Source organism: Bos indicus x Bos taurus, chromosome 18 (assembly GCF_003369695.1).
Source record: "Bos indicus x Bos taurus breed Angus x Brahman F1 hybrid chromosome 18, Bos_hybrid_MaternalHap_v2.0, whole genome shotgun sequence".
NCBI classification, from domain to species: Eukaryota; Metazoa; Chordata; class Mammalia; order Artiodactyla; family Bovidae; genus Bos; species Bos indicus x Bos taurus.
Genome location: NC_040093.1, coordinates 3,136,630 through 3,164,139, shown reverse-complemented (window position 1 = coordinate 3,164,139; position 27,510 = coordinate 3,136,630). Strand labels below are relative to the sequence as shown.

At 45.7% G+C, this 27,510-nt stretch overlaps 2 protein-coding genes across 2 annotated transcripts; both read right to left on the bottom strand.

Moving 5' to 3' along the window:
• Positions 1-788: 788 nt before the first annotated feature.
• Positions 789-12,585, bottom strand: LOC113876013 (immunoglobulin alpha Fc receptor-like). The gene is made up of 5 exons (XM_027514806.1): positions 11,377-12,585; positions 10,473-10,508; positions 6,135-6,419; positions 4,026-4,313; positions 789-1,243 (listed from the first exon to the last, which is right to left on the bottom strand). Exons 1-5 carry the CDS (start codon positions 11,408-11,410, stop codon positions 1,014-1,016), a joined length of 873 nt encoding a protein of 290 aa, XP_027370607.1. The 5' UTR covers positions 11,411-12,585; the 3' UTR covers positions 789-1,013.
• A 3,233-nt stretch (positions 12,586-15,818) lies between these two features.
• LOC113876012 (killer cell immunoglobulin-like receptor 2DL5A) lies at positions 15,819-26,061 on the bottom strand. Its single transcript, XM_027514805.1, has 8 exons — positions 25,999-26,061; positions 25,741-25,776; positions 24,222-24,506; positions 22,071-22,370; positions 21,367-21,417; positions 17,524-17,628; positions 16,413-16,465; positions 15,819-16,314 (listed from the first exon to the last, which is right to left on the bottom strand). The coding sequence occupies exons 1-8, from the start codon at positions 26,030-26,032 to the stop codon at positions 16,168-16,170; spliced, it is 1,011 nt and encodes a 336-aa protein (XP_027370606.1). The 5' UTR covers positions 26,033-26,061; the 3' UTR covers positions 15,819-16,167.
• Positions 26,062-27,510: the final 1,449 nt, after the last annotated feature.

Sequence of the window (27,510 nt, the reverse complement as noted above, 5' to 3'; positions counted from 1 at the left end):
CTTTCAGTTTCTATAGACCACAAAGAACTTTTAAAAAATTGTGGTAAGATGTACATGACCCAAAATGTACCATTTTAACCATTTTTTAAAAGTTTTTTCATTATTATGATAACCACCCCCCCCACATACATGAAATATAATGTCTTAACCATTTTTAAGTGTACAGTTCAGTTGTGTGAAGTACATTTCCATTGTTGTGAAGCAAATTTATAGAACTTTCTCATCTTGTAAAACTGAAACTCTATACCTCCAAAGGAGAGTTGCTATTTAATGAGCATAGAGTTTCATTTTAGCCATTTTAAAGTATACATTTCAGTGGCGTTCTGGACATTCATATCATCATGCAACCAACATGACCATCTATCTCCAGGACTTTTTCATCTTCCCAAACAGAAACTCTGTATCCACACATTTTATCATTATTCAAATTATATGATTTCTGAACCTCTGCTTGCTCATGTGATATAATTGGTTATCATAGGATTGACTGAATTAGAATTGATTAAATTCAAATTCATAGGGTTACAGTGTGTGTGTGTGTGTGTGCCAAGTCGTGTCTGAGTTTTTGCGACCCCACAGACTGCAGCCCTCCAGGCTCCTCTGTCCTTGGGATTTCCTGGGCAAGAATCCTGGGATGGGTTTCCATGCCTTCCTCCAGGAGATCTTCCTGACCCAGGGGTGGAACCTTCGTCTCCCGCATTGGCAGGTGGATTGCTTACCCACCGAGCCACGTGGGAAGCCCAAAAGTCTATAGAGGGAGGGTGAAAAACAGCAAGGAGAACTGAGAATACTTTTCATTATTTTTTATCACAGGAAATGAGTTCAGCCAAGATGATACTGAGAATGTTCTCAACTATGTCTAGAAAGGTGGAATGCAAATATATCAGATGCATATAAGAAAATACCATTTGATTGGTTTGAAAGGGGATCCAAGCTTCTTCATACCTCCGTCTCCCTTGTGCTCTCCAAGCAGCTGCATAGGACTCCGCAGATGCTGGCTCTTTTAAGAAGCATCAGCTCCAGGAGTCTCCCTGGTGGTCCTTAGGAGTTAGTCCAAAGGTCCGTTCTGTCTGACTTCTCTGCCAACTCCAGCTCAGGTCAGGCAGATCTTGCTGGTCTTCCTGGTGTGGAAGCTGAGGGCCCAGTCGATTTTCAGCCAGGATGGCCAAGAGGGCCAGTAGGACCAGCCCCGCCACGCCCATCCGAACCCAGTTCTCTGTCGTGTGATCTTGGCTAGTGGTATCTAGAGATGTCATTAGAAGGAAATGAATGATTGCTGGTCACATTTCATTCCCTCCCGACCAAGAGCCCCGGGAAGGGAGCTCATTTCCCTAGTTTGTGGGTTCGCTGGGACCCCCTCCTCAGGCAACGCATGCATTCGTGAGCGCCATACTTCATCTCAGGCTTCCCTGATGGCTCAGTGGGTAAAGAATCCACCTGCAATGCAGGAGACACAGGAGATGCGGGGTTGATCCCTGGGTCAGGAAGATCCCTGGAGAAGGAAATGGCAACCCACTCTAGTATTCTTGCCTGGAAAACCCCGTGAACAGAGGAGCCTGGTGGGCTATAGTTCATGGGGTTGCAAAGAGTTGGACACGACTAAGCACGCAGGCACCACATGGCACTGCTAAGCTGGTTACCACTGTTTGTGAGTCTCTATACATCACTTTAAACCTGAGTCCAAAGCTGGTATCTTGTACCAGCTGAGTCCCCAGAGGTATCTTGTAAATGGGGGAGGAGGTGGTTATGAGGATGTTCTGTTTGCTCGTCATCCCCTCCCCACGTGGCAGTTTCACTGAATATTTAATCATATCCTCGAAACATCTTCATAGATCCAGAGCCCCAAACTCTCTCCTCTACATAGTCTCACCCCACGGAACCATATGTGTTCCTTTCTCATACAATGATTGGTATCTGGGAAGCAAGTAGGAAAAAAAAAGTTTAGACAAACCTAGGGAAAATTTGGGGCTTTCCTGGCAGTCCAGAGATTATGACTGAGCACTTCTACTGCAGCAGACATGGGTTCAATCCTGGTCAGGGAACTAGGATCTCTGAATGCCATGTGGTGTGATAAAAACACAAAAAACTTAGGGAAGCTAACTGTGACCTTGGTTCACTGGTGTGTGGCCTTTCACTAGTTATTTCTATTCATTGTACCCTTAAAAAATTTATCCACTTGTTTTATGGACCTCATGGGCTCAAGGATATAATAAAATATTGTGAAATTACAATGCTCAGAAATCCTAGTAACTCTCTTCTGTTAAAACATAGAAATCAGTTCCAAGTGGATTTGGGCAAATGGATTCTTTACCATCTGAGCCACCAGGGAAGCCCAAGAATACTGGAGTGGGTAGCCTATCACTTCTCCAGGGGATCTTCCTGACCCAGGAATCAAACTGGGGTCTCCTGCATTGCAGGTGGATTCTTTTTTTTTTTTAATATAAATTTATTTATTTTAATTGGAGGCTAATTACTTTACAATATTGTACTGGTTTTGCCATACATCAACATGTGCAGGTAGATTCTTTATCAACTGAGCTACCAGGGAATCCCTGGAATTCACCATGAATTCCTAATTGCAAAGTGCAAAATATTTCAAGTCTGGAGACATAATATAAGAAAGGGTCATCCTGACATTGGGATAGGAGGTGATTTCTAAAACCAGATACAGTGACTGTCTACATTAAAGGAAAACGCTAATAAATTCAGCCCTCCTCCACAGGTGCCCAGTTGACCCTGTATCATTAGTTGAAAAGACCATTTGGCCACAGGAGCTTATAAGGCTATGACTTCTACATTCACTTAGCTTGTAGAATGACTGGACAAGACAAATGTGAGAGACAAATGTGGTCATCCCACTCAGTCACTAGCAGTTGATTTCCTCTGCTATAACTCATGTTTGCTCCCTCTGGGCAGAGTGATGCATGCAAACAATATAAAAATGAAGCTGTTTTTGAATTTTTTTGTTACACCTCAATGTGGCTTATGGGATCTTAGTTCCCCAACCTGGGATGAAACCAAGGTCCACAGTAATGAAAGCCTTGAGTCTTTATATATATATATACACACAATTTTATTTATTTATTTATTTTTGGCTATGTTGGGTCTTTCTTGCTGCTTGGGCTTTTTCTTGTTGGGGTGAGTGGGGTCTACTCTCTAGCTATGGTTCTCGGGCTTCTCATTATGGTGGCTTCTCTCATTGTGGAGCACAGGCTCAGTAATTCTGGCACAGGCTCTTTGTTGCTTCGAGGCATGTGGGATCTTCCCAGATCAGGGATGAAACCCATATCTCCTGTATTGCTAGGCAGATATTTTACCACTGAGCCAGCAGGGAAGTGTCCCTCCCCTTTTTTTCTTAAATATTTGCTTATTTATTTGGCTGTACTGGGTCTATAGTTGTAGCATGTGAGATCTTCAGTTGCAGCACATGGAATCTAGTTCCCTGATCAGGAATTGAACCCAGGGCCCCTGCATTGGGAGCTCAGAGTCTTAGCCACCAGACTACCAAGGAGGTCCCAAAGCCCCGAGTCTTAATCCCTGGAGTGCCAGTGAGTTTCCCTAAATGAAGCTCTTGATAGAGTTTTTTAGAGTCTTCCTGATGAGTGATTAAGTTACCAGTCAACCTCTCTGAGTGGCTTCTATATTAGAGGTTAATGTCAGGATTCCCCATTACGACTAAGCATGTGATGAAAGAAAGTGAGTTCATCATAGGTTGTGTCTGGTATCTGCTGACTAAACGACACCCCTAAAGATGATTCTGAATGCGGGCCTCTCCTTTCTTAACAGGCCATGTATCTTTAAGGACACTGGAGAGCTCGGGGACACGCTGTGAAAGTCACATGTCACATGGGTGAGAAGGTCTTCTCTGTTGTCCTCTGAGCCACGAGTCTCTCCTGCCCCGTTCTTCTCTCAGTGCCTCTCTGTTCTCCTACCTGATGCCAAGGCCCTGGACAGCTGGCTAGAGCCTCGAGGAGGAGGACAGAAGTCTCTGGCAGTGGGGGTGGGGTGGGGTGGGCTGCCCTTACCTGTGACCACCAGCTCCAGGGCATTGCTGGGGGCTGACCATACATAGGGGTGGCCACTGTGCCAGCCATAGCACGTGTAGACTCCTGAGAAGCTGAGGTTCACAGGACCCAGAGTGAAGTCCCCCTGGAGTCTCGCATCTCGGTGCCGTGACAGGGTGGCCCCTCCCGGCCTGCTCAGTGAAAATCTGTCAAACGATATGTATGCTGAACTGCACTGGAAGGAAATATTCTCCCCTGGCATCACCACGTGGCCCCCATCGGTGGAGAGAAAGGGTTTGTCATACAAGCCTGGAAGAGAAGAGAGTGAATTGTTGGCAAGATTTCTGTCTTTCCCTGTTTCCCCGCCACTCATTTTGGGTCCATGGTAAGAGAAGAGCAGAAGCTCATGTTTTCCTGATGCAAAGGAACGGGAGGTGGTAACATTCCATTTCACCACTACATGTGCGTGTGCTCAGTCATGTCCAACTCTTTGTGACCCTAAGGACTGTAGCCCCCCAGGCTCCCTTGTCCATGGGACTATCCAGGCAACAACACCAGAGTGGATTGCCATGCCTTCCTCCAGGGGTTTTCCCCGACCCAGGGATCGAACCCTCATCTCCTGGGTCTCCTGCATTGCAGGCAGATTATTTACCACTGAGCCATCTGGGGAGCCCCCTGCAGGACCTGTCCTCTGTCCCAAATTCTTGTAGATGGAGCTGAGTGAACAAGCAGATGAGCAGCTATCTTCCAGCAACAGTGATATAGTCTCTAAAGCCAGATGGGCCACATGGTTCTGTTCCCAGTTCCAACCTGTGGGTTTCCTCCCTAGACCGCTGAGCAATTCTGAGACACCAGCTGGGTGTCCCACACGTCACCTCAATTCTGACACTTTCTACCTGGCAGTAACGTCAGATCCTGCGGTTTGGGGCTCTGGGTTAACAGCTCAGTCCTAGAAGTCCCTCCCACTTCAGAGCCCATCAGAAGTCCAGGCTGTCACCTGTGCTTCTGACTGAGTGGCAATAAGTCGGAAGTTGTTGGGTCGCAGTTCCTGTGTTCAATTCATTTGTTAGACTGGCAGACAGAACTCAGGGAGCCAGCTTGCTTACTAGATTACTGGCTTATGAAAGCATGTGTCAGGAACAGCCAGAGGGGAGAACTGGAAGAGTACAGGACTTTATTTCCTAGGTGAGACTGATTGATTATTTCATCATTGGCCATTGGTGATGGATTCAACCTCCTGCCTCTCTGCCTACCCCGGAGGTCAGGTAGGGGTAGGGCAGGGCTGAGTATTCTAACCCACCTATTACTTGGTTGGTTCACCTGAAAACCAGCTCATATCCTTAGGTGCTTTCCGAAAGTCACCCTATTTACATAAAATCAGGTGTGGTTGAAAGGGATTTCTTATGAAAATGAAGATATTTTAATTGTTCACTGCTTAGGGAATCCCAGGAGCTTTCTCTGGTGGCTCTGATAGTAAGAAATCCATCTGCCAATGAAGGAGACCAGGGTTCGATCCCTGGGTTGGGAAGATCCCCTGGAGGAGGAAATGGCAACCCACTCCAGTACTCTTGGTTGGGAAAACCCATGGACAAAGGAACCCAGCGATTATGCTGAAGAACTATCATCTTCTGAGATGCTAGTATATGTGCTGCTCGGACAAACAGAGAAAGTAACTGCAAAAAATGCACTGAAAAATTCTTCACTCAAAATTTCTCGATGCATCATTTTTGAAAATTCTACAGTAATAAACTTGCATTTATAATATGCACAAGGTTAGAACAAAAACCTCGTGGAGCAAAATGTAAATGATAATGTCAATCATAAGTTGTGGAGTGAATCCTTGATAAATTCTAACCTCTAACAACTTTGCACCAGTGATGTTAATTGTATCATTCTCTAAAAATGTGTTGACACGTCTGCAGTCAATAACGTTTGGGTAACAAAAGACCTATTAATAAGCCTTTGATCAACAGTGTTAAGAATAGGGGAAACGGGGTGCGAGGTATATGGGCACTGTCTGTTGCATCACCTTAATTTCCCTGGAAATTTGAGACTGTTCTAAAAATAACACTTCTGAAAAACTAAGAAAGGGAAAAGACTGGAGGGCCGGAGACCTGCACACAGCCTCACCTGTCGTCACAAGCTCCAGGGCTTCACTAGGTGCTGACCAGCGATGTCCTCTCCTGTATCGGCACTGATAGCGCCCTGCGGTGTTTGTGTCCATGTGGTTAATGATGAACTCCGCCACCTCCTGAAATCCCAACTTCTTCTCCACCTGTTTGTAGGTGAGGTTTTCCAGGATCTCCAGTTGGTACAGGTAAGACTCAAGGGTTCCCTGGCACAAGATCTTCACTGACCCATTCCAGGGAATCACAGAACTGGGCGTAGCAGATATGATAGGAATGGGAAAGTTCTCTAAAAGGAAACAGGGCCCATACTCAGTTGGCCTGCCATGCAGAAACCATACTTTTTTCTTTTTCTGTGGGGGGAAGAACTAAACGAAGGGTGTGACAGACTTATAGCTCCTTCCTTAAAATTTTTTGGGGGTAATTTCTAATTGTGCCAAAAATGAAATGTGTTATATAAAGATTAAATTTATCATTTAAACCATTTCTAAGTACACAGCTAAGTGGCCTTAATTACACTCACTATATGTGTGTGTATATCTATGTATCTATCTAGATAGACAGATACAGGTATAGGTATGCTGCTGCTGCTGCTAAGTCGCTTCAGTCGTGTCCGACTCTGTGCGACCCCATAGACGGCAGCCCACCAGGCTCCCCTGTCCCTGGGATTCTCCAGGCAAGAACACCGGAGTGGGTTGCCATTTCCTTCTCCAATGCATAAGAGTGAAAAGTGAAAGTGAAGTCGCTCAGTCGTGTCCAACTCTCAGCGACCCCATGGACTATAGCCCACCAGGCTCCTCCATCCATGGGATTTTCCAGGCAAGAGTACTGGAGTGGGGTGCCATTGCCTTCTCCAGTATAGGTATAGATATGGATAGGTAGATGTGGAGTATTTTTTTTTAAGTCTTTATTGAATTTTTTACAATATGGCTTCTGTTTTATGTTTTGGTTTTTTGGTCACAAGACATGTGGGATCTTAACTCCCAGACCAGGGATCCAACTTGTATCCCTTGCATTGGAAAGTGAAGTCTTAACCACCGGGCCATGGGGGAAGGCCCTATACTCACCATATTGTGCATCTATTTCCAGGACTTTCTCGGGATTCCAAACAAAACCCCTATAACCACTAAGCAATAACTCTTCACTCTCTCTTTTTAGGCCCTTGTCATTTCTAATTGACTTTCTGTCTCCATGAATTTTCCTATTCTAGATACCTTGTATCAGTGGAATAACACAGTATTTGCCTTTCTGTGTCTGGAGTTTTTTTACTTAGTGCAATGTCATCAAGATTCATCCATGTTGTAGCATGTATCAGAATACGTTTCCTTTTTATGGCTGAATAATATTCCCCTGTACATACAGACTACATTTTGCTTATACATTCATGTCAATGGACATTTGAGTTTTTTCCACCTTCTGGCTATTGTGAATAAAGTTGCTATGAACATGGAGGTACAAATATCTTGTTAGAATCTCTTGTTTTGGTTTCTCTTGTTACATGTATAGAAGTGGAATTGCTGGATTGGGCATATAGGTTATTGAGGAACTGAAAGATTTTTTGAGGAACGAAATTCCTTCCTTTATATATATATATATGTGCATATATATATTTATTTATCAAGGTTAAATTTATATAACATAAACTTAACCATGTTGAAAGTATACAATTCAGTGGAATTTAGTACATTCACAATCTTGTGCAATCATCATCTCTGTCTATTCCATTTTCATTGCCCTCAAAGCAGACCCCATACACATTAATTCTACCCTCTTCCCTGATGGCTCAGACAGTAAAGAATCTGCCTGTAGTACGGGAGACCTGGGTTCAGTCCCTGGGTCTGGAAGATCCCCTGGAGAAGGAAATGGCAACCCACTCCAGTATTCTTGCCTGAGAAATCCCGTGGGCAGAGGAGCCTGGTGGGCTACAGTCCATGGGGTCACAAAGAGTCAGACACGACTGAGCAACTAAGAGTGCTGGAGAGTGCCCGCTAGTCTGCCAGGCGGTTTGCTTGGTGTTTTGTTGCCATGGTAACCCTTATCCACATGCAGTTCTGCTTTTCACCCTAATGTGAGGGTGCTGAAGCTTGGAGTAACCATGCCAGTTGCTCAAGACCACAAACTGAAGAGTGCTCCAAACTGGTTTGGAAACTAAGACTATCTTACCCCAGATTCTCTGCTCTTTCCTCACCATATAGGGAGAGCTGTCTTCTAAAGCAGTTAGAGAAGCCAAACAAATAAATAACTTTTTAAAAGAAGGTAATAAATCAAGGGATCAAATCGCCAACATACGCTGGATCATCAAAAAAGCAAGAGAGTTCCAGAAAAACATCTATTTCTGCTTTATTGACTATGCCAAAGCCTTTAACTGTGTGGATCACAATAAACTGTGGAAAATTCTGAAAGAGATGGGCATACCAGACCACCTGACCTGCCTCTTGAGAAACCTGTATGCAGGTCGGGAAGCAATAGTTAGAACTGGACATGGAACAACAGACTGGTTCCAAATAGGAAAAGGAGTTCGTCAAGGCTGTATATTGTCACCCTGCTTATTTAACTTATATGCAGAGTACATCATGAGAAAAGCTGGGCTGGAGGAAGCACGAGCTGGAATCAAGATTGCTGGGAGAAATATCAATAACCTCAGATATGCAGATGACACCACCCTTATGGTAGAAAGTGAAGAAGAACTAAAGAGCCTCTTGATGAAAGTGAAAGAGGAGAGTGAAAAAGTTGGCTTAAAGCTCAACATTCAGAAAACGAAGATCATGGCATCTGGTCCCATCACTTCATGGCAAATAGATGGTGAAACAGTGGAAACAGTGGCTGACTATATATTTTTGAGAGCCAAAATCACTTCTGATGGTGACTGAAACCTGAAATTAAAAGACGCTTACTCCTTGGAAGGAAAGTTATGACCAACCTAGGCAGCATATTAAAAAGCAGAGATATTACTTTGCCAACCAACGTCCATCTAGTCAAGGTTATGGTTTTTCCAGTGGTCATGTATGGATGTGAGAGTTGGACTGTGAAGAAAGCTGAGCACTGAAGAATTGATGCTTTTGAACTGTGGTGCTGGAGAAGACTCTTGAGAGTCCCTTGGACTGCAAGGAGATCCAACCAGTCCATTCTAAAGGAGATTAGTCCTGGGTGTTCATTAGGGGGACTGATGTTGAAGCTGAAACTCTAATACTTTGGCCACCTGATGCAAAGAGCTGACTCATTTGAAAAGACCCTGATGCTGGGAAAGATTGAGGGCAGGAGGAGAAGGGGACGACAGAGGATGAGATGGCTGGATGGCATCACTGACTCAGTGGATGTGGGTTTGGGTGGACTCCAGTAGTTGGTGATGGACAGGGAGGCCTGGCATGCTGCCATTCACGGGGTCGAAAAGAGTCAGACACGACTGAGCGACTGAATTGAACTGAACTGAACTGAACTGAATGAATCAAGGAAAGTGGAGACTGGGTCGTACACAGACTTCAGAGACTTTTTCCTCGTGTTCACCACCATCATCATCAGAGGTATCTCTAGTGTTGAACCACCTGAGAAGCCCATCACAGGTAAAACACTTACCGTGTACATAATTCACATGCCTTATCTCCATTAATCCCCCAAATTGTATCACATGATCCCATCCTCCCATGATCCAATCTGCTTTCATTGTTATTTTTATTTCTCTTTTGAAAGTGAAAGTGTTAGCCTCTCAGTCACATTGGACTCTTTGCAACCCCATGGACTGTAGCCCACCAGTCTTCTCTATCCATGGGATTTTCCAGTCAAGAATACTGGAGTGGAAAGCCAGTATTCTGGAAGGATAGCCATTTCCTTCTCCAGGGGATCTTCCCGACCCAAGGGTCCAACCCAAGTCTCCTGTATTGCGGGAAGATTCTTTACCATCTAAGTCACCTTTATAGACAAAGAAATTGGTTCTGAGAATTGAAGCCACTTACATAAAGTTCTCTAAGGCAGTGTCCCTTTAAGTGAAGAAATGTGGATGGACTGCGGAGAATTAAGATTGTGAGAACATTTGATGTAGGAAGAATGTTGGGCAATGGAAGGTGGTTCCTGACTTCCTCATCCCTGCCATTGTGAACATTCAGTAAAACACGCATCTTGGATGGACAGTCAGCCTACTGGAGGCAAAGGCTAAATCCTGGTCTGAGCATGAATTTGAGGGATCCAAAGATTCCAAAGTGAGGTAGAAGTTGTGCAAAAGGAACGCAGCAGAGACAGTGATCAACAGAACAGGAAATACATTGGAATCCCTTTGAGCTTCAGACTTTTCTATCCCAGAGTTGCCGTGAGGATGCAAGGGGATTGGAGGAGACTTAGAAACACTTACCATCCTGTGCCTGAATCTTCTGGCCAAGACAGAGCACTGGAAGAAAGACATTCATGAAAACTCCACCCATCAATTTCCAACCTTTATTATAAATTACTCAACAGAAATACTCTCACTGGAAAACACCCTGATGTTGGGAAAGATTGAGGGCAAGAGGAGAAGGGGGAAACAGAGTATGAGATGGTTGGATGACATCACTGACTCAATGGACATGAGTTTGAGCAAGCTCTGGGAGATAACGAAGGACAGGGAAGCCTGGCATGCTGCAGTCCATGGGTTTCAAAGAGTCAGACACGACTGAGCGACTGAACAACAACAACAACATAAAGACATACAGGTACCATTTGTTCTCTTCAACAGCAAAAAAGGCTCATCTCTTAGTTTTATCTTCCAGATTCCAGCCCCTAAGGCTCTCATCTGCAGGAACTCTGGAACCATTGTGGACTGCCAGACAGCATGGCATGGGCTGAACAAACCCGGCAAGGCCAACTTGACAACTGAGCCAGCATGGGCTTACAAGCCAGCATGGGCTTGGGCAGACACATATCTGGGCAAAGACCATCTCTCCACTCAGGAGAGCAGAGTCTTCTTGGCAGTCACTGAAATCACGGAGTTCTTATGTTAAGAGAAAGTGAAAATGTTAGTCGCTCAGTAATATCCGACTCTTTGCCACCATACGGACTGTAGCCCACCAGGCTCCTCTGTCTATGCAATTCTCCAGGAAAGAATACTGGAGTGGGTTGCCATTCCCTTCTCCAGGGGAACTCCCCAACCCAAGGATTGAACCCAGGTCTCCTGCACTGCAGGCAGATTGTTTACTGTCTGAGTCACCAGTTAAGAGAGACCTTGACTATTTTGGATTCCCCCATCTTCCCCTCTAACCCACCTGCATTTGGGGACTCACCGAGACAGAAGAGGGTGATGTCTCTGGGGGCCATGGTTCTGCACGACCAGCCTCAGCCCACGTAGCCTCTTGACAGTGAACATCAACAGATGACAGAGTCTCATGGGACGGTGAGACCCACAGGAAGTATGAACTCAGAGGTCCTCGTCAGAGAATTTCTACATTTATTGCCCCAGAGGAATGGTTCCTTCCCAGAACTTCATTCTGGGGGGGCCCTGAGATAGAGTCTAAGAGGAGATCAACCTTCCTGTTTATGTTTCAGATGAGAAGTGAGCATTTTCTTCCACCAGTGTTGAATGGGGCTCAAATCCTCCTTCAGACAAGATCCCACATCCCAGGGGAAGGGCTGGGGACAGAAAATTATTAGATGTGTGCCATACAGACAGAGCTTTTCCTTCATTAATCCATCAGTCCAAAGCCATGTGGCTTTGATGGCTATGGATCCACATAACCTCCACGGAATTCATGGACCAAATATATCCGTTTGGTCTTGATCAGGCAGGCAGTGTACTCTTATGTTGGGAATTATCTCAATGGTGGCATGTAGAGGAATGTTTTTTTCATTCATGTCTAAAGAATGATCCTCCTATAATTATATCTAAACCTGTAATCTATGAATAGATGATGGATTGATAGAGAGTATAGATTAGATAGATAGATAGTCAGGTAGGTGGTAGACAGACAGATAAACAGATGGATGGATAGATAAATTTGGCTATAGACACCTACCTGGCTATCACTAGTTCTTCAAGTATAAGAAGTCAAATATTTCACATCAAACTTTCTACTGGCTATCTCATTTTCATTGCAAGACATCACCCTTTGTTTTCAACTTTATTGAGGTGTCATTGACATAACATCATGTGAGTTTAAGGTGCACAACAGGTTGACTTGATACACTTCCTTGCTGCACAGTGATGTTCATTGTGGCATTAGCTAATAGATACGCCAGCTTGCATAATTACCATTTCCTTTTTTCTGTTTTTTAAAATATTATTTTTGTGTGTGTGGTGAGAACATTAAGATTTACTCTCTCAGCAACTTTAAAAAGATTTATCTATTTGTTGGACCATCAGGGAAGTTCCTCTCAGCAACTTTTAAGTATAGAACACAATACCGTTAATTATTCTCACCTTGCTATACATTGCTGTTGTTTAGTTGCTCAGTCGTGTCTGACTCTTTTGCAACCCCATGGACTGTAGCTGGCCAGGCTCCTCTGTCCACGGGGATTCTCCAGGCAAGAATGCTGGAGTGGGTTGCCATTTCCTTCTCCAGGGGATCTTCCCAACTCGGAGATTGAATATGCATCTCCTGCTTGGCAGGTGGATTCTTTATCACTGAGCCATGCACTGACGTCAGAGATACAGACAGAGAATGACCAGTTAGGGTCTTTCCTCTCTTGCATTTAAAAAAAAATTATTTTTATTTTTTGGCTGCCTCACTTCTTAGTTGCCGCACATGGAATCTTTTCTTGTGGCTCACAGGCTCTAAAGCTCCAGCTCAGTAGTTGCGGTGTGCAGGGCCCAGTGGCATTGGAAGGCACTCTTCACCACTGGACCACCAGGGAAGTCCCTTCTGTTGCATTTTTTAAAGGTAATTTATCCCCGATTAGAGTATGTGTCTGAAGCTGGTTGTGTGCTAGAGAGTACTCTTCACCTGGGAGTGAGCCCGGTATGGGTGCCTGAAAATCAAGTTGAAATTTAGAGTTTTGAGAAGTGTTTAAAAATGCTTTTCTTGGTATATTTTGATATTTATACCAAAGAATAAAGGGAAGTATGACTTAAGATGTATATATCTTAAGATATATATTTTATATATGATATGTGTGTATGTGTATATTTCCATGTATGTATTCCTCTCACAAATATGAATATATATATACAGTCCAACTCTAGTCAAAGCTATGTTTTTTCCAGTAGTCACGTATGGATGTGAGAGTCTGACTATAAAGAAAGCTGAGCATCAAAGAATTGATGCTTTTGAACTGTGGTATTGGAGAAGACTCTTGAGAGCGCCTTGGACTGCAAGGAGATCCAACCAGTCTATCGAAGAACTGACTTATTTGAGAAGACCCTGATGCTGGGAAAGATTGAAGGTATGAGGAGAAGCGGACGACAGAGGATGAGATGGTTGGATGGCATCACTGACTTGATGGACATGAGTTTTGAGTAAACTCTGGGAGTTGGTGATGGACAGGGAGGCTTGGCAAGCTACTGTCTGTGGGGTCGCAAAAAGTCAGACATGACTGAGCGACTGAACTGAACAGTCCAACTCAGTGACTAAACAACAGCAACATATGTATATGTATATATATGCATGCACATCTGTCTATCCATTCATCTAATAAAATATGACTTTGAGGACTTCCTGGTGGCCCAGTGACTAAGACCCTGCACTCCCAATGCAGGGGTTGCCAAGGTTCAATCCCTGGTCAGGGAACTGGATCCCACATGCCAAAACTAAGATCCCTCATGAGCAATGAAGACCTGGTGCAGTCAAACAAACAAACAAACAAACAAACATATTTTAAAAAACAAACAAAAAAATCATGGCTTTGTCATTGTAAAAAATGAGCCTATCCCAGAATATGCTCCATGTTGCATGGGGTCATGGCACACTGAACAGCTGGTTCTATAATACTGAGAGAGGCACAGACATTACATCCTAGACAAGGGCTTCTCAACCTCAGTATTCCTGACATCTGGGGCTAGACAATGATTCTCTCTTGGGGGTGGTGGGCTGTCCTTGCATTGAGGGTGCTGAGCAGCACCCCTGCCTTTACCCACAGGCGCCCCAGCAGCCTCCCTCACGGTCATGACAAGCAAAAACCGTCTCCAGACACCGATGAATGGCCCCTAGTGGGCGACGTTGCCCCAGCTGAGAACCATTGTCTGTGGTGTCTGCTGACATGTACAGGCTGAAGAACCAGAGACATCACAAACCTCTGTGTACCCCGCAGCATCCCATGTCCCTTTCTTGGGACATGTTATAAGGTTCAACAGGACATGGACACAAAGATCAGCCCGGGGGAAGCTCCCTAGAGTGTATTTCCAGGCACAAATCCCCAAAGAATTCCTTTAATCTGATGTGACCCAGAGTCTGAACAACCAAGTACCCCCCTCCCTCCACCAACACACACACATACTCAGAAACAAACCCAGCCTAGACACACTTCTCTTTCCTTCCAGCTCCTGCAGGAGCCCCTTGCTGCTCTGACAACAATGAGGACCTTGCGGTTTGGAGAAAGAAATTACCTTGTCATACTTATTCATAACGCTGTCAGGAACGCACATGGAAATTTAACTTCCCTCCAAAACTCATGTCTTTTTCTTTTTCATAACCCATTGGTTAATATGTTTGAAGGACTTAAAAAAAAATCTCCTAAACTCTGATGCCTTAATTTCTTGTATTCTTCTGTTCTTCCAACATCATCCAGATATAGCTACCCCTTCATACTGGAGCTCCTTGTTTTGAGCCTTGGGGATAATTATCAGTAACGAATAGAGACACAGGGTCCACTGGGCCCCCTACAGTGCACCCGGAGGTGGTGGCTGTGAATGTGGTGAGAGTCACACCCCACGTTGGCTGGGCCAGCAGGGCCCTTTCCGGCAGTCAGGGGTCTCTCATCTGAGGATGCCCAGGCCTGCCTGTGCATAACCTCTGAGATCCCAGTAGACATGGGAAGATCTTTACGGAGGATAGACATGAATTTGAGCAAACTCCAGGAGATAGTGGAGGACAGAGAAACCTGGTATGCTGGCGTCCATAGGGTTGCAAAGAGACACGACTGAGAGGCTGAACGACAACAATTCCGGAAGATTCTAACAGGACAAAAGAGTACATGAAATTAAGACATCAGAGTTAGGGAGACTCATCAGGACTGGATGTACAGTTGTGACATGTTCATACAATGGATTCTTACATAGGAGGGAAAAGAAAAAATAGACTCACATGTAAAGGTATGATTATATCTCAAACATACAATGCTGAATGAAAACGTCTGGTCATGAAACCACAGATTATATAATTTTATGCAGATGAAAATTCAATAACAACAGGGAAGGGAGATGATAGATAGATATGTGTGTGTTCAGTTGCTCAGTCATGTCCGACTCTTTGTGACCCCATGGACTGCAGCCTGCCAGGTTCCTCTGTCCATGGCACTCTCTAAGAAAGAATACTGGAGTGTGTTGCCATTTCTTCCCCCAGGGGATCTTTCCGACCCAGGGATCAAACCTGCATGTCTTGCATTGGCAGGTGGATTATTTACCGCTGTGCCATCTGGGAAGACCCTTTCTCTCCTATAGATAGCTTTCAATGGTTTTACGTGTTTGCATCTCCCACTGGACCAAGATCCACAACAAGATGAAGTTTTCTTCACTAATATTTGCTTAGAGACTTAGAATAGGCTATGCCGCACAGAAAACTGTTGGAGGAATTAATTCATTGATTAAATATATCATGATTTCTAGGAGTTTATCAGCTGAATGTCAGAGAAAGTGTGTTATTTATGGTTTGCTTTCTAGAACACTTCGGTGATTTTGTTGATAACATTGGAAATGGCTGAATCATCATGATAACCCCCTAGAATGGCTGGGGGAGGTTTCCAAGGGATTCTGAGGCTTTAGAGATAATCCTCTGATGAAGAGGGATGACCCTAAAGATGTTTGTCTTCAGATTCCAGCTGTTGTTAGGATGGAGCTCTCAAGCTGAGTTTGAGAAAGTGTTACAGCTTCCATTGAAGACCTCCTGGGCATGTTCCAGGGATAGGATTCAAGCTTTGAACTGCTCTTAGCATGTTGCAAGATCCATGTACACACTGGCATTAGTTGAGGGCTCTCTGGGCCTCTGGGACGTGGGAGTAATGATTTTCTGTGTGAAAACTGAACAATCCAAGTCAGTGTATGTCAACTCCTTCAGTTCCTCTGCGTCAGGGTCCTGCATAAAAGGGAATGACGAGTGAGGGTGTGCAAACACTTAGGGGAATGATGGGGGAAATGAGACTGCATTCAGAGGTTGTACCAAAGAGAACCTACCTCCCGATTCACCCTTCTGCCCACCTCAGGCTGGCTGTTCATTATAACAGCATCTGTGGGTGATAGAAGTCATTAAGACACTTGGGGGGGGCACTTCTGGATTCTCACTTTATCCATACAACACCAGTGGACAGAGAGAGACAGTGGATGTCTGAGATGACTCATCCTCCCCACAGTGTCGCTCAGTCGTGTCCAACTCTTTTTGACCCCATGGACTGCAGCACGCCAGGCTTCCCTGTCCACCACCAACTCCTGGAGTTTACCCAAACTCATGTCCATTGAGTTGGTGATGCCATCCAACCATCTCATCTCCCGAAAGCAGAGTCCGAGATTTTACCTCTTTGAAGTTCAAACGCCCACCGCATTGATAGCTCACCCCCCAATCTTTTAAAATATTTTTTGATGTGAACCATTTTTAAAGTCTTTGTTGAATTTGTTACAATTTTGCTTCTGTTTTGTGTTTTGGTTTTTTGGCCACCACGGGGCAGGTGGGACCTTAGGTCCCCGACCAGGGATCGAACCTGAAACCACTGCACTGCAAGGTGAATTTGTAACCACTGGACCACCAGGGAAGTTCCAACAACTGCCTATCTCTATCCCACTGGTTCTCTCCCTTGATTTCTCCCTTATGTCGATCCCTTCTCTAAATATTACTGGCTGCACTGGACCAGTGGAGAAGTATGCAACGACCTGTAAGCTGAGAGGAGGGGCAAGGGCACTGATGTTCTCTCTTGAAAGCTCTATGCTGCGACTTCCCTGGTGGTCCAGTGGTTAAGAATCCGCCTCTCAAGGCAGGGGATGCAGGTTTGATCCCTGGTCCAGGAACTAAGATCCTACATGCCTTGGAACAGTTAAGCTTGTGCACCAAACTAGAGAGCCCAAGTGCCAGAATGAAAGATTCCGTGTGATGCAGCCAAGTTCCCTGGTGCTGCAATGAAGACCCTATGCAGCCAAATAAAGAAGGAAGGAAGAAAGGAAGGAAGGAAGGAAGGAAGGGAGGAAAGAAAGACAGCTCTGTGTCTGTGGCTCCTGCCTTGAGCACATACCTGTACACTGTCTTCTCCCTTCCCCACTTTGCCCAGATGCACTGGCCTCTCTTCCTGAGACTTACCCTTTGCATCAGGGCACCAGTGATGGACGAGGAAGGAGGTAAGGCTGACAAGGAATACGAAGGCCACGGAGGGTCCAACCAGAGCATGCAGGTGCCTGGGGTTACCTGGAGGAAGACGTGAATCCATTATGAAACAAACCATAGCAGCTCTTCTTTACTGTTTGCCGGGTAAATGAATGCAGTACCTCTACCTTCACAATACCCTTGAGTCAAACAAATTAAATTATCCAGTGGAAGAAAAAAGCGAAATAAAGATCAAAGTAAGGGCAGTTGTCTTATGTCACATGCCCAGGAAACAACAAGACAGTTGAGCCCAGGGCTGCAGAACGCAGCTTGGCTGTGGTCTCATGAGCTATATTTAGGCTGATGCTCTGCGGGTGAGGGAGAGAGAAAAGACCAACCCCTCTGCCAGCTATTGCCGGACATACTTTGTTGTCCATCCCCCGACCAACAAAACCAGTCCTTTCAGAAATTAGGAGGAAAGTTGATTGGGAGGTTGTGCTGTTTCCCACCTTTGAGTCCAAGATCTGAACTCACTCAAAAGAATACTGGCAGCCTTCCCCGATGGTCCAGCGGTTAAGAATACACCTGCTGATGCAGGGGACATGGGTTCCATCCCTGGGCCAGGAAGATTCCACGTGTCCCAGAGCGACTAAGCCCGTACTGAACTACTGAAGCCTGCATGCTGAAACTACAGAAAGCCCACGCACAGCAACAGAGACCCAGAGCAGCCATAAATAAATAAAGACATAAAATAACAAAAAAGAACATTGGCATTCACCTTCCAGAATCTATCTGCATCTACACATACAATTGGAATTGGGGTGAAGTAAAGGTTTTGGGGTGGGGAAATGGACAGGGGGAAGTTTTGTACCATGTATACAGCACTTTCTTTGATCCAGGACCTGTGCTGTGTGGGGTGGCGGTGTGGGGAGTAATGTTTTCACCTTTTTGATTTGATCCCATCCTCATAGACAGCCTCAAAGGGAAGAGGTTCAATCTGGCTCTATTGTGGATAAAATAGAGGGTCAAAGAGGTAATCTTACCAAAGTAGACTAATGATGGTTTGAACCCAAGTATGTTTGGCATTCTAGTGTTTTATAAGACGGGCTTCCCAGGTGGCTCAGTGGTAAAGAACCTGCCTGCCAGTGCAGGAGACATGGGTTCAATCCCTGAGTGCGGAAGATCCTTTGGAATAGGAAATGGCAACCCACTCCAGTATTCTTGCCTGGAGAATCCAATGGACAGAGGAGTCTGGTGGGCTATAGTCCATGGGGTCGCAGAGTCGGACACAACTGAGTGACTAAACCACCACCACAAGCTGCTAAGACTCCAGGCTTCCAATGCAGGGGGCGCAGATTTGATCCTTGGTCAGGGAAACTAAGATCCAACATGGAGCAGCCGATTTTTTAAAAAAAGGTTTAAAATAGGGAGATTATCCTAGATTATTTGGATGATCCCAGTGTAAACATGAAGTTCTTATAAGAAAAGAGAGAGGGAGAAGAAGAGAGTTGGAGAGAGATGTGATGAAAGAAAGTGGGTCAGAGTGAGGCACTGGCAGGTAGACACGACCAACCACTGTAGCTGTGAAGTTGGATGACGCGACCATGAGATGTAGGGAAATGTAAGAAGCTTCTAGAAGCTGGAACAGGCAATGGATTCTTCCCCAGAACCTCCAGAAGGAATGCAATCCTCCTGTCATCTTGATTTTAGCCCAGTGTCACCCATTCATTTTAGAGGGCTTCCTTGGTGGCTCAGATGGTAGAGTCTGCCTGCCATGTGGGAGACCTGGGTCCAATCCCTGGTTCAGGAAGATCCCCTGGAGGACGGCGTGGCAACCCACTCCAATATTCATGGACAGAGGATCCTGGCAGGCTACAGTCCATGGGGTCACAAAGAGTCAAACACCCCTGAGCAACTAACATTTTCACTTTTATCCATTTCAGACTTCCCATTTATAGAACTGTAAATACTTTAAAACACCATGGTGTTATTATCCCCTGAGCCTGTGGAAATTTGTTGAAGCAGCATAGGAAAGAATGTCCAATGCATATTGTACATCACTTAAACGAGTACTTAATGAGTAAGAACTTAAACTGGAACAGTACTTAAATGAGTAGGTTAATGAAGGAACCCTAAACATGGATGGATTCAGTTCTTACTGTAGCTTTTGTGCTACTGGGAACTTTTGGTTTCATCCCGACAGACAAGAGCTCATTTCTTTTATTTTTAAAGATTAAAATTTTTTTTTTGATGTGGATCATTTTTTAAAGTCTTTATTGAATTTGTTACAATATTGCTTCTGTTCTATGTTTTGCTTTTTTTGCCATGAGGCAAGTGGGATCTTAGCTTCCCAACCAGGGATCGAACTCACACCCCTGCATTGGAAGGTGGGTTCTTTTTTTGTATATACATCCAAATGTATTCATTTATTTTTAAAAATTTATTTTTGATTGTAAATAATTGCTTTACAATGTTGTGTTGGTTTCTGCCATTCATCAACATCAATCAGCTGTAGGTATGCATATATCCCTTCCCTAGTGAACCTCCCTCCCACCTCCCACATCCCACGCCATCCCACCCCTGTGGGTTGTCATGGAGACCTGGTTGAGCTCCCTGGGTTACACAGCCACGTCCCATTAGCTGTCTGTTTTACATCCGGTAATGGGTATGCTTCAGTGCTACTCTCAGTCCGTCCCACCCTCTCCTGGCCCTGCCAAAGTCTGTTCTCTACGTCTGTGTCTCTATCCCCACCCTGCAAATAGGTTCCTCAGTATTGTCTTTCTAGATTCCATGTATAAGCATTGCTATATGAACTTTGTTTTTCAGAACTGACTCAAATGCCTTCCTTTTTATGGCTGAAGGAAGGTAGATTCTTAACCACTGGACCACCTGGGATGTCCCAGTGCTCATTTCTTGGCAGACAGAACTTCTCAAAGAACTGGGCCATCGCCCCCACCAGTTGCTGCCTTCTTTTCCCTTCCTGAAGCCTTCACAGTTCTCATCTCCAGTTAGCAATGCAGAGAGATTAGTCATGGCATTATTCCTGGTGGGGAGGGGTGGCGTGGGGTCAAGTTTATTCTCACCCTCCTCTCTTCTCCTCTCCTCTCTGAGGAGGAGACCTCAGCTACAGAAAATTAGAGATTAAGAGCCCTTGCTGGGGAAAAATGTATATATGTGTATAACTGAGTCACTTTGCTGTATACAGCAGAGATCAGCACAATGCTGTAAGTCAACTATACTTCAATTAAAAAAATATTGAGTCCTAACTGGACAACAATCCACGGGGTCGCAAAGAATTGGACATGACTGAATGACTGAACTGAACTGGGCCAACTGCACACAGACCCTTTGGGGCACCCCCTTTTGATGTGGTAGAATCTGGGGATCAGACAGGGTAGATGACAAGTGCAAGAGCACAGAGCTGGAAAGGTGGCTGACTCAGCACCTGCAGGCTCAGTCACTCAGTCGTGTCTGACTCTTTTTGACCCCATGGGGTGTAGCCCGCCAGGCTCCTCTGTCCATGGGATTCTCCAGGCAAGAATACCCGAGCGAGTTTGAGTAAACTCCAGGGGATAGTGAAGGACAGGGAAGCTGGCATCCTACAGTCCATGGGGTTGCAGAGTCAGACACAACTTAGCAACTGAACAATACTGGAATGGGTTGCTGTTTCCTCCTCCTGGGGATCTTCCTGACCCAGGGATCAAACCTGTGTCTCCTGCCTTGGCATGCAGGTACTTTACCGCTGAGCCACCTGGGAAGCCCAGCTGAGTCCATAATCTATTCAAGAGTTTCTCCCTCCCAGGGTTCTGCAAGCAGAGATCAGAGGAATCAGTTACTCACCGCTGTTGGAGTTTGGTTTTGTGTGTAGTGGCTGACTACTTGAAGAGTTTCCTAGAAAGAGGAACAGGAGAGAGGTGAGGGAAGGAGGCTGCCTTTTATTTCATGGAAGCTTCTTTGTCATCTAATGCTGAGGTCCTGAGAGTCTTAGCATCCCTTCTCCTAATCCCTGGGGACTAGACTGCCTCCCTGAGCTTCAAGATACCGAGAGGTGGACTTCCCTGGTGGTCCTGGTGGGTAAGACTTGGCCTTCCAATGCAGGGGGTGTGGGTTCCATCCAAAGATCCCACATGCCTCGAGGCCAGAAAACCAAAACATTTAAAAAAAAGAATCAGGGCTTCCCTGGTGGCTCAGAGGTTAAGAATCCGCCTGCCAATACAGGAGACAGGGGTTCTATCCCTGATCCAGGAAGATCCCACATGCCGAGGAGCAACTAAGCCCATGCCCCACAACTACTGGGCCGGCGCTCCAGAGCCCGGGAGCCACAAGTACTGTGCCCATGTGCTGCAATGACTGAAACCCGCACACCCTAGAGCTTGTACTCCACAACAGGAGAAGCCGCCACAAATGAGAAACCTGTGCACTGCAGCTAGAGAGGAGCCCCCGCTCCTGAGAAAAGCCTGTGCAGCAACAAGACCCAGTACAGCAAAAAATACATAAATACAATTATGAAAAAAACATTTAGTTTGAATCAAGAGGTTCCTCACCTGTGACAGACAGGTACAGTGGGTCGCTGGAGTCTGACCACGAGTAGGGAGAGCGAGTGAAAGAGCCATAGCACCTGTAGACACCGCTGTGGTCTGGGGTCCCAGGACCCAGAGGGAACTCTGCCTGGAGTGCTCCGCGGGGGCCCCGCCCTCCAGCCAGCGGGCGCCCAAGGTTCACCCCCTCCCTGAGCAGATGGAACTGGTCAAAGGCGCTCTCGGAGCTGCAGACCAAGGTCACGTTCTCCCCTGACCTCACCACGGGTCCTCCCTGGGCTGAGAGAGAGGGTTTCTTGGACAGACCTGGAAGGAGAAGAGGCAGTTTCGTGAGACAGGCTTTTCCCGAATCCCATGTCCTTCATCCCTGAACTGAAAATTCACACCCGCAGTTCTTCTCAACTCTCTCTCTCTTGCTCTCACTCTCTAATTCTCCCCTATCTCTCTCCTACTTTCTCTCTCTAGGTCTCTGAAATTGCCTCCCTCCTAATTTTTTTCCTTCCTGTATTTTTTTTTTTAAACACTCTGTACTTCTCCTTGGATTGGTTGATTTGATCTGTCTTCTTTAATTCTGCGGCTTTCATTCTCTATCTCGTCTCTATCTTTCAGCATTATTCATCTATGTATTCTGTTATCTGTCTATACCTCCATCCACCATTTGATCTACCCATCTTATCATCTATCTATATATCCATCCATCGTTCCACCATCTATCTACCTTTCTATGTATGTATCTATCTACCTATTTTATCATCTATGTGTATGTTCATCCATCACTTTACCTATCTATCTATCATCTATTTCCACTTCCATGACTTCCTCAGCTTCTCTGTCTCTCTGGGTCTCTTTTGTAATCCCTATTATCCACCCCCAGATCACCATCTTTCTCAATCTTTGCACCCATCCACCTTCCCAAGTCTCTTATTTTTAGGGCTTTTCTGTCCACTCCCTTCTTTCTCATTAATTCTCTATCCCTTTTTCTTTCTATTTACCTTTATTTTTTTCATGTTTCTCCCACCGCCCCCAGTCCCTCTGGCTTATTTTCTGTATGTGCGCACAGCAACTGTGTTTCTGCCTCTGCTTTTTGATGACTCTGTTTTCTCTCTGATTCCATGTCTCTGTGGGCTTTGACCTCCATAGTCTTACAATGTTTGGTGTGACCTTGCATGTGGGCCTGAGTATACAGCATGAGAACCCATGAAACACACAACATACAGGAGCTGGCGTTTGGCTCTGTCACCAGGGACCTTGGTGTCCTGGGGCACAGTGTGGCTCAACCACCTGGAACGAAGCCATATCTGAGTGAACACAGTATCTGTGCATCACCTAGGGCATGAGGATGCAGGGCTCCTGGCGAAACAGCCTGAGCCAGATCAACCTGGTCATGAAGTCCTGGGTAGATACATGGTGTATCCTTGGGTTCTTTGAGTAGAGAAGAGAGTGTAGAGTTGAAATGGAAACAAGGCTCCTAAACTGTTTCTGGTCTCTGAGCAAAGTCAGGGTGGAAGGACACCCTCTCTGCTACCTGCCTTTCTGTCTGTGTCTCTCACTTCATTCTTTATCTCCATCTCTATCTCTGAGTTCCTCGGTCTCTGCCCCTGCACCTATCTTTTCTGTTATAACAGGTGGTCTGTACTTGTTTCTCCTCTTTCTTTGTCTCTTGGATGCAACTCTCACCAAGTCGGTTTCTCCCCATGAAAAGCACCCCTCTCTCATCTCCCACACCACCACCTGGGGCTTCCACGTCCTGGTACATCCAGTCTGTATGCCAGCCCTTGACATTCTCACCTGTGATCACCGTGTCCAGAGGGTCACTGAGGGGCTGACCACTCAGAGTGGGAGAGATTGAAAGCACAGAAATGTCTGCAGGAAAACCTCTTCATCTCAAGGTCACCTGCTTACCAACCTTAGTTCCACATGCGGTTTCATTTCCCTGGAATGGGACGTAGCAATCGTAGATTTGGGATTTTAGGATGCGGGCATCACGGGGTACCATGATTCTGCCCACTGTGGGACCCAATTTCCTCTATTAAATAAGTTTTTATCTAGAATGCCTGGAGCACTTCCTGTCGTTCTGACTGGACCCTGACTCAAACTCCCACTGGGATCCGGGAGACCGGGACAACGGGTGGCCTCTCTGGACAAGAGCTCTCTGACCTGTGACCACAATCTCCAGGGGGTCACTGGGTGCTGACCACAGAGTGGGGAGGTGACTGTAGTGACCATGACATCTGTAGGTTCCCGCGTGTGCTTCGGTCACAGGGCCCATGAGGAAGTTCTTCCAGAATATGATGCCCTGGAGCTCAGGGACATTGGTTCTGTCATCCTTGTGCAGCCTGAACCTGTCAAATCCGAGAGGGGACTGACACCGGAGAGTCACATGCTGTCCTTGAGGAACCACGGGGCTTGGCCAGGCTAACAGGGAGGGCTTGTCATGACCACCTGGGGGAGAAGAATGCACGGTTTACAGTAGAAAATGGGGAACCCCTTCCCCTCGATGGACTCAGAGGACCCTCCCTCTTCCCACATCTCTAAGGCTCCTTTTCAAACCAGCGGAACCCGTGCTCTATGGAGATTCCCACACCACAGGGGCATAGCACACCCTACATGAAAACCATCTGCTGAGAATTTTGAGTGTGTGTGTATGCTCAGTCGTGTCTGACTCTTGTGACCCCATGGACTGTAGCCCTCCAGGCTCCTCTGTCCATGGGGATCTCCAGACAAGAATACTGTAGTGGGTTGCCATTTCCTTCTCCAGGGGATCTTCCAACCCCAGGATTGAACCCACATCTCCTGCAGCCCCTGCATTGCAGGCATGTTCTACACCACTGAGATACCTGGGAAGCCTGAGAATTTTGGGCAAGTGTCGACTAACAGACTCTTCCTGGATGTTGATAATGTAAAATTTGTTTTATAAAACAAGACGGAATAGACACCCAATGGAAGAACAACCTGTGTGAGTGAAATGATGTCAGCTCACATGAGAAACACAGGACATGATGGAGCCTGTGGTAGAACCTTCTGGAATCTCAGGGGGCAGGGCATAGGTTCTCCCCTTATTCTGAATGGGGGGCAGCAGCAGTTCTCTGCAATGCCTATCCATGGAACTGCTGGAGAGCTTGAGTCATCACCTTGTCCTCCAAGGGTCTGTGGTCCCTGGCCCTGCTGCCTTCCCTCAGTCTACAGATAACACCAGTCCCTCGCAGTCACCCCATCTCTGAGCATCACAGTCTCCTGTAGGTGCCCATAGGGCCTGGCTCAGCAGAGGGAAGAGTATCTGGGGGAGGGTCTCTGGGCCAGAACTGGGGGCTAGATTTCCCTGAAAGTGTTAGTCAACCAGTCGTGTCTGACTCTTTGTGACCCCATGGGCTATAGCCCACCAGACTCCTGTATCCATGGAATAGTCCAGGCAAGTATACTGGAGTGGCTTGCCATTTCCTTCTCCAGGGGATCTTCCCAACCAAGGGATCAAACCCAGGTTTCCCTCACTGCAGGCAGACTCTTTACCATCAAAGCCACCTTGGGCTCCCATTTTCTACTTCCAAAAGACCACCCTCATATGGTTATGACTTCCCATGGTTGACCCATCACCCTACCTTCTGCACCATCTCCCCTCCTATTACAAGAGAGTCTTACTTGAGGAGGATGGCAACCACGGTTTGGGGGAAAGACTCACCTTCTTGTGCCCAGATGCTCTGGATCAAGAAGAAACCTGGAAGAGAGACTCATGATGGACGATCCATCTCATGTCAGACCTGGCCTCCTACTCCTCTGGCCTGGTGTGTGGGCCTCATTGGCAAGGATGTTGCTCGGCCTTGATGAACCCAACCATCAAGGTCCACTTTGCCCCTGTGGAGGCAGGGCTCTCTGTTAAGGTGGACCCAGCCCTCCTGGTCAATATTTGCACCAGGCTTTATTCCCTTCCAGGACTCACCAAGACATGCCAGGCTGACGATGGCAGACAGCATGGCACTGCTCCTACTGAGCAGCAGGCAGCAGCTTTGCAGACCTGAAGAGTACACAGGATGTTATGATGACGCCCCAACTAACGTCGTGTGCAAGCTGACCACAGGACAGAAAGGTGACTCACACAGGGTCTTCTTACCTTAAAAAAAGCAGTGTGTGGGGGCCTGGCTGAGGGAGGAATTGGGCTTCCTGGAAAATTTTAAGGCCAGTGCTGTCTCTTCAGATTGTTTAACAAACTTGAACCACAACCTCTGGCCCAACCCACCTTTGGCTACATTTTCAAGTTTACCAAAAATGTATGCTGCAATATCTAATCTGCTATGACTTTGAGGCACTGAATTATTTTCTGTTTTCATTCTTGATATGATTTTCATAGAATTTCTTATTTCATTCCTATATTAAAAATTTTCCCAGCATTATATTTTATCTTTAATGTTCAACCATTTCTATGACATCCACAGTAAGAATGTCTTTACTTAAAATGCTAACTTCATGATTTTTAAAAATTTATGGATTTTCCTATATTGTATTTTCTTTTCCTTGTATGTATGCACTGCCAAGTTCCTGGAACATGTAACAATTTTTAAAAATTTATGAATAATTGGCTTACAATATTATATTAGTTACAGGTGTATTACATAGTGATTCAGCATTTTCAGAGATTACACACATTACAAAATATTATACAATATTGACTATATTCCCTGTGCCAGACATTATAGCCCTGTGACTTAATTATTCTATAAATGGTTGTTGGTATTTCTTAATCCAGTCTACATACTTTGCTGCCCCTCACACCCACCCCATTCCCCTCTCCCCTCTGGTAACCACTAGTTTCTCCTTTGAATCTGTGAGCCTGATTCTCTTTTGTTATATATGCTCATTTATTTTTATTTTCTTAGTACTTATTATTGTTTATCTGGCTGCGTCAGATCTGAGTTGTGGAACGTGGTATCCTTTTAGTTGTAGCTTGTGGGATTTAGTTCTCTGACCAGGGATTGAACCTGGACCCCCTGCATTGCAAACCCAGAGTCTTAGTCACTTAGTCACAATCAAGGAAATCACTATTTTGATTTTTAGATTCTACATAGAAGTGAAAATATACAGCATTTCTCTTTCCCTGTCTGACTTTTTTCACTAAGCATAATGACCTCCAAGTCAATCCATGTTCTCAACAGTCAGGATTTTGTTCTTTTTAGAAAACTGAGAGGGCTTCTCTGGTGGCTTAGTGGTAAAGAATCTGCCTGTCATTGCAAGAGACCTGAGAGACCTGAGTTTGATGGGTCGAGAAGATCCCCTGGAGAAAGGAATGGAAACCGATTCCAGTATTCTTGCCTGGAGAATCCCATGCACACAGGAGCCTGGGCGGCTACAGTCCATGGGTCGCAAAAATGACTGAGTTGACTTAGCATGCATGTATTCAGCCTAATATGGTTAGTGGCACCATACTGGCTATCTCAGAGTATACTTCATCTTTTTA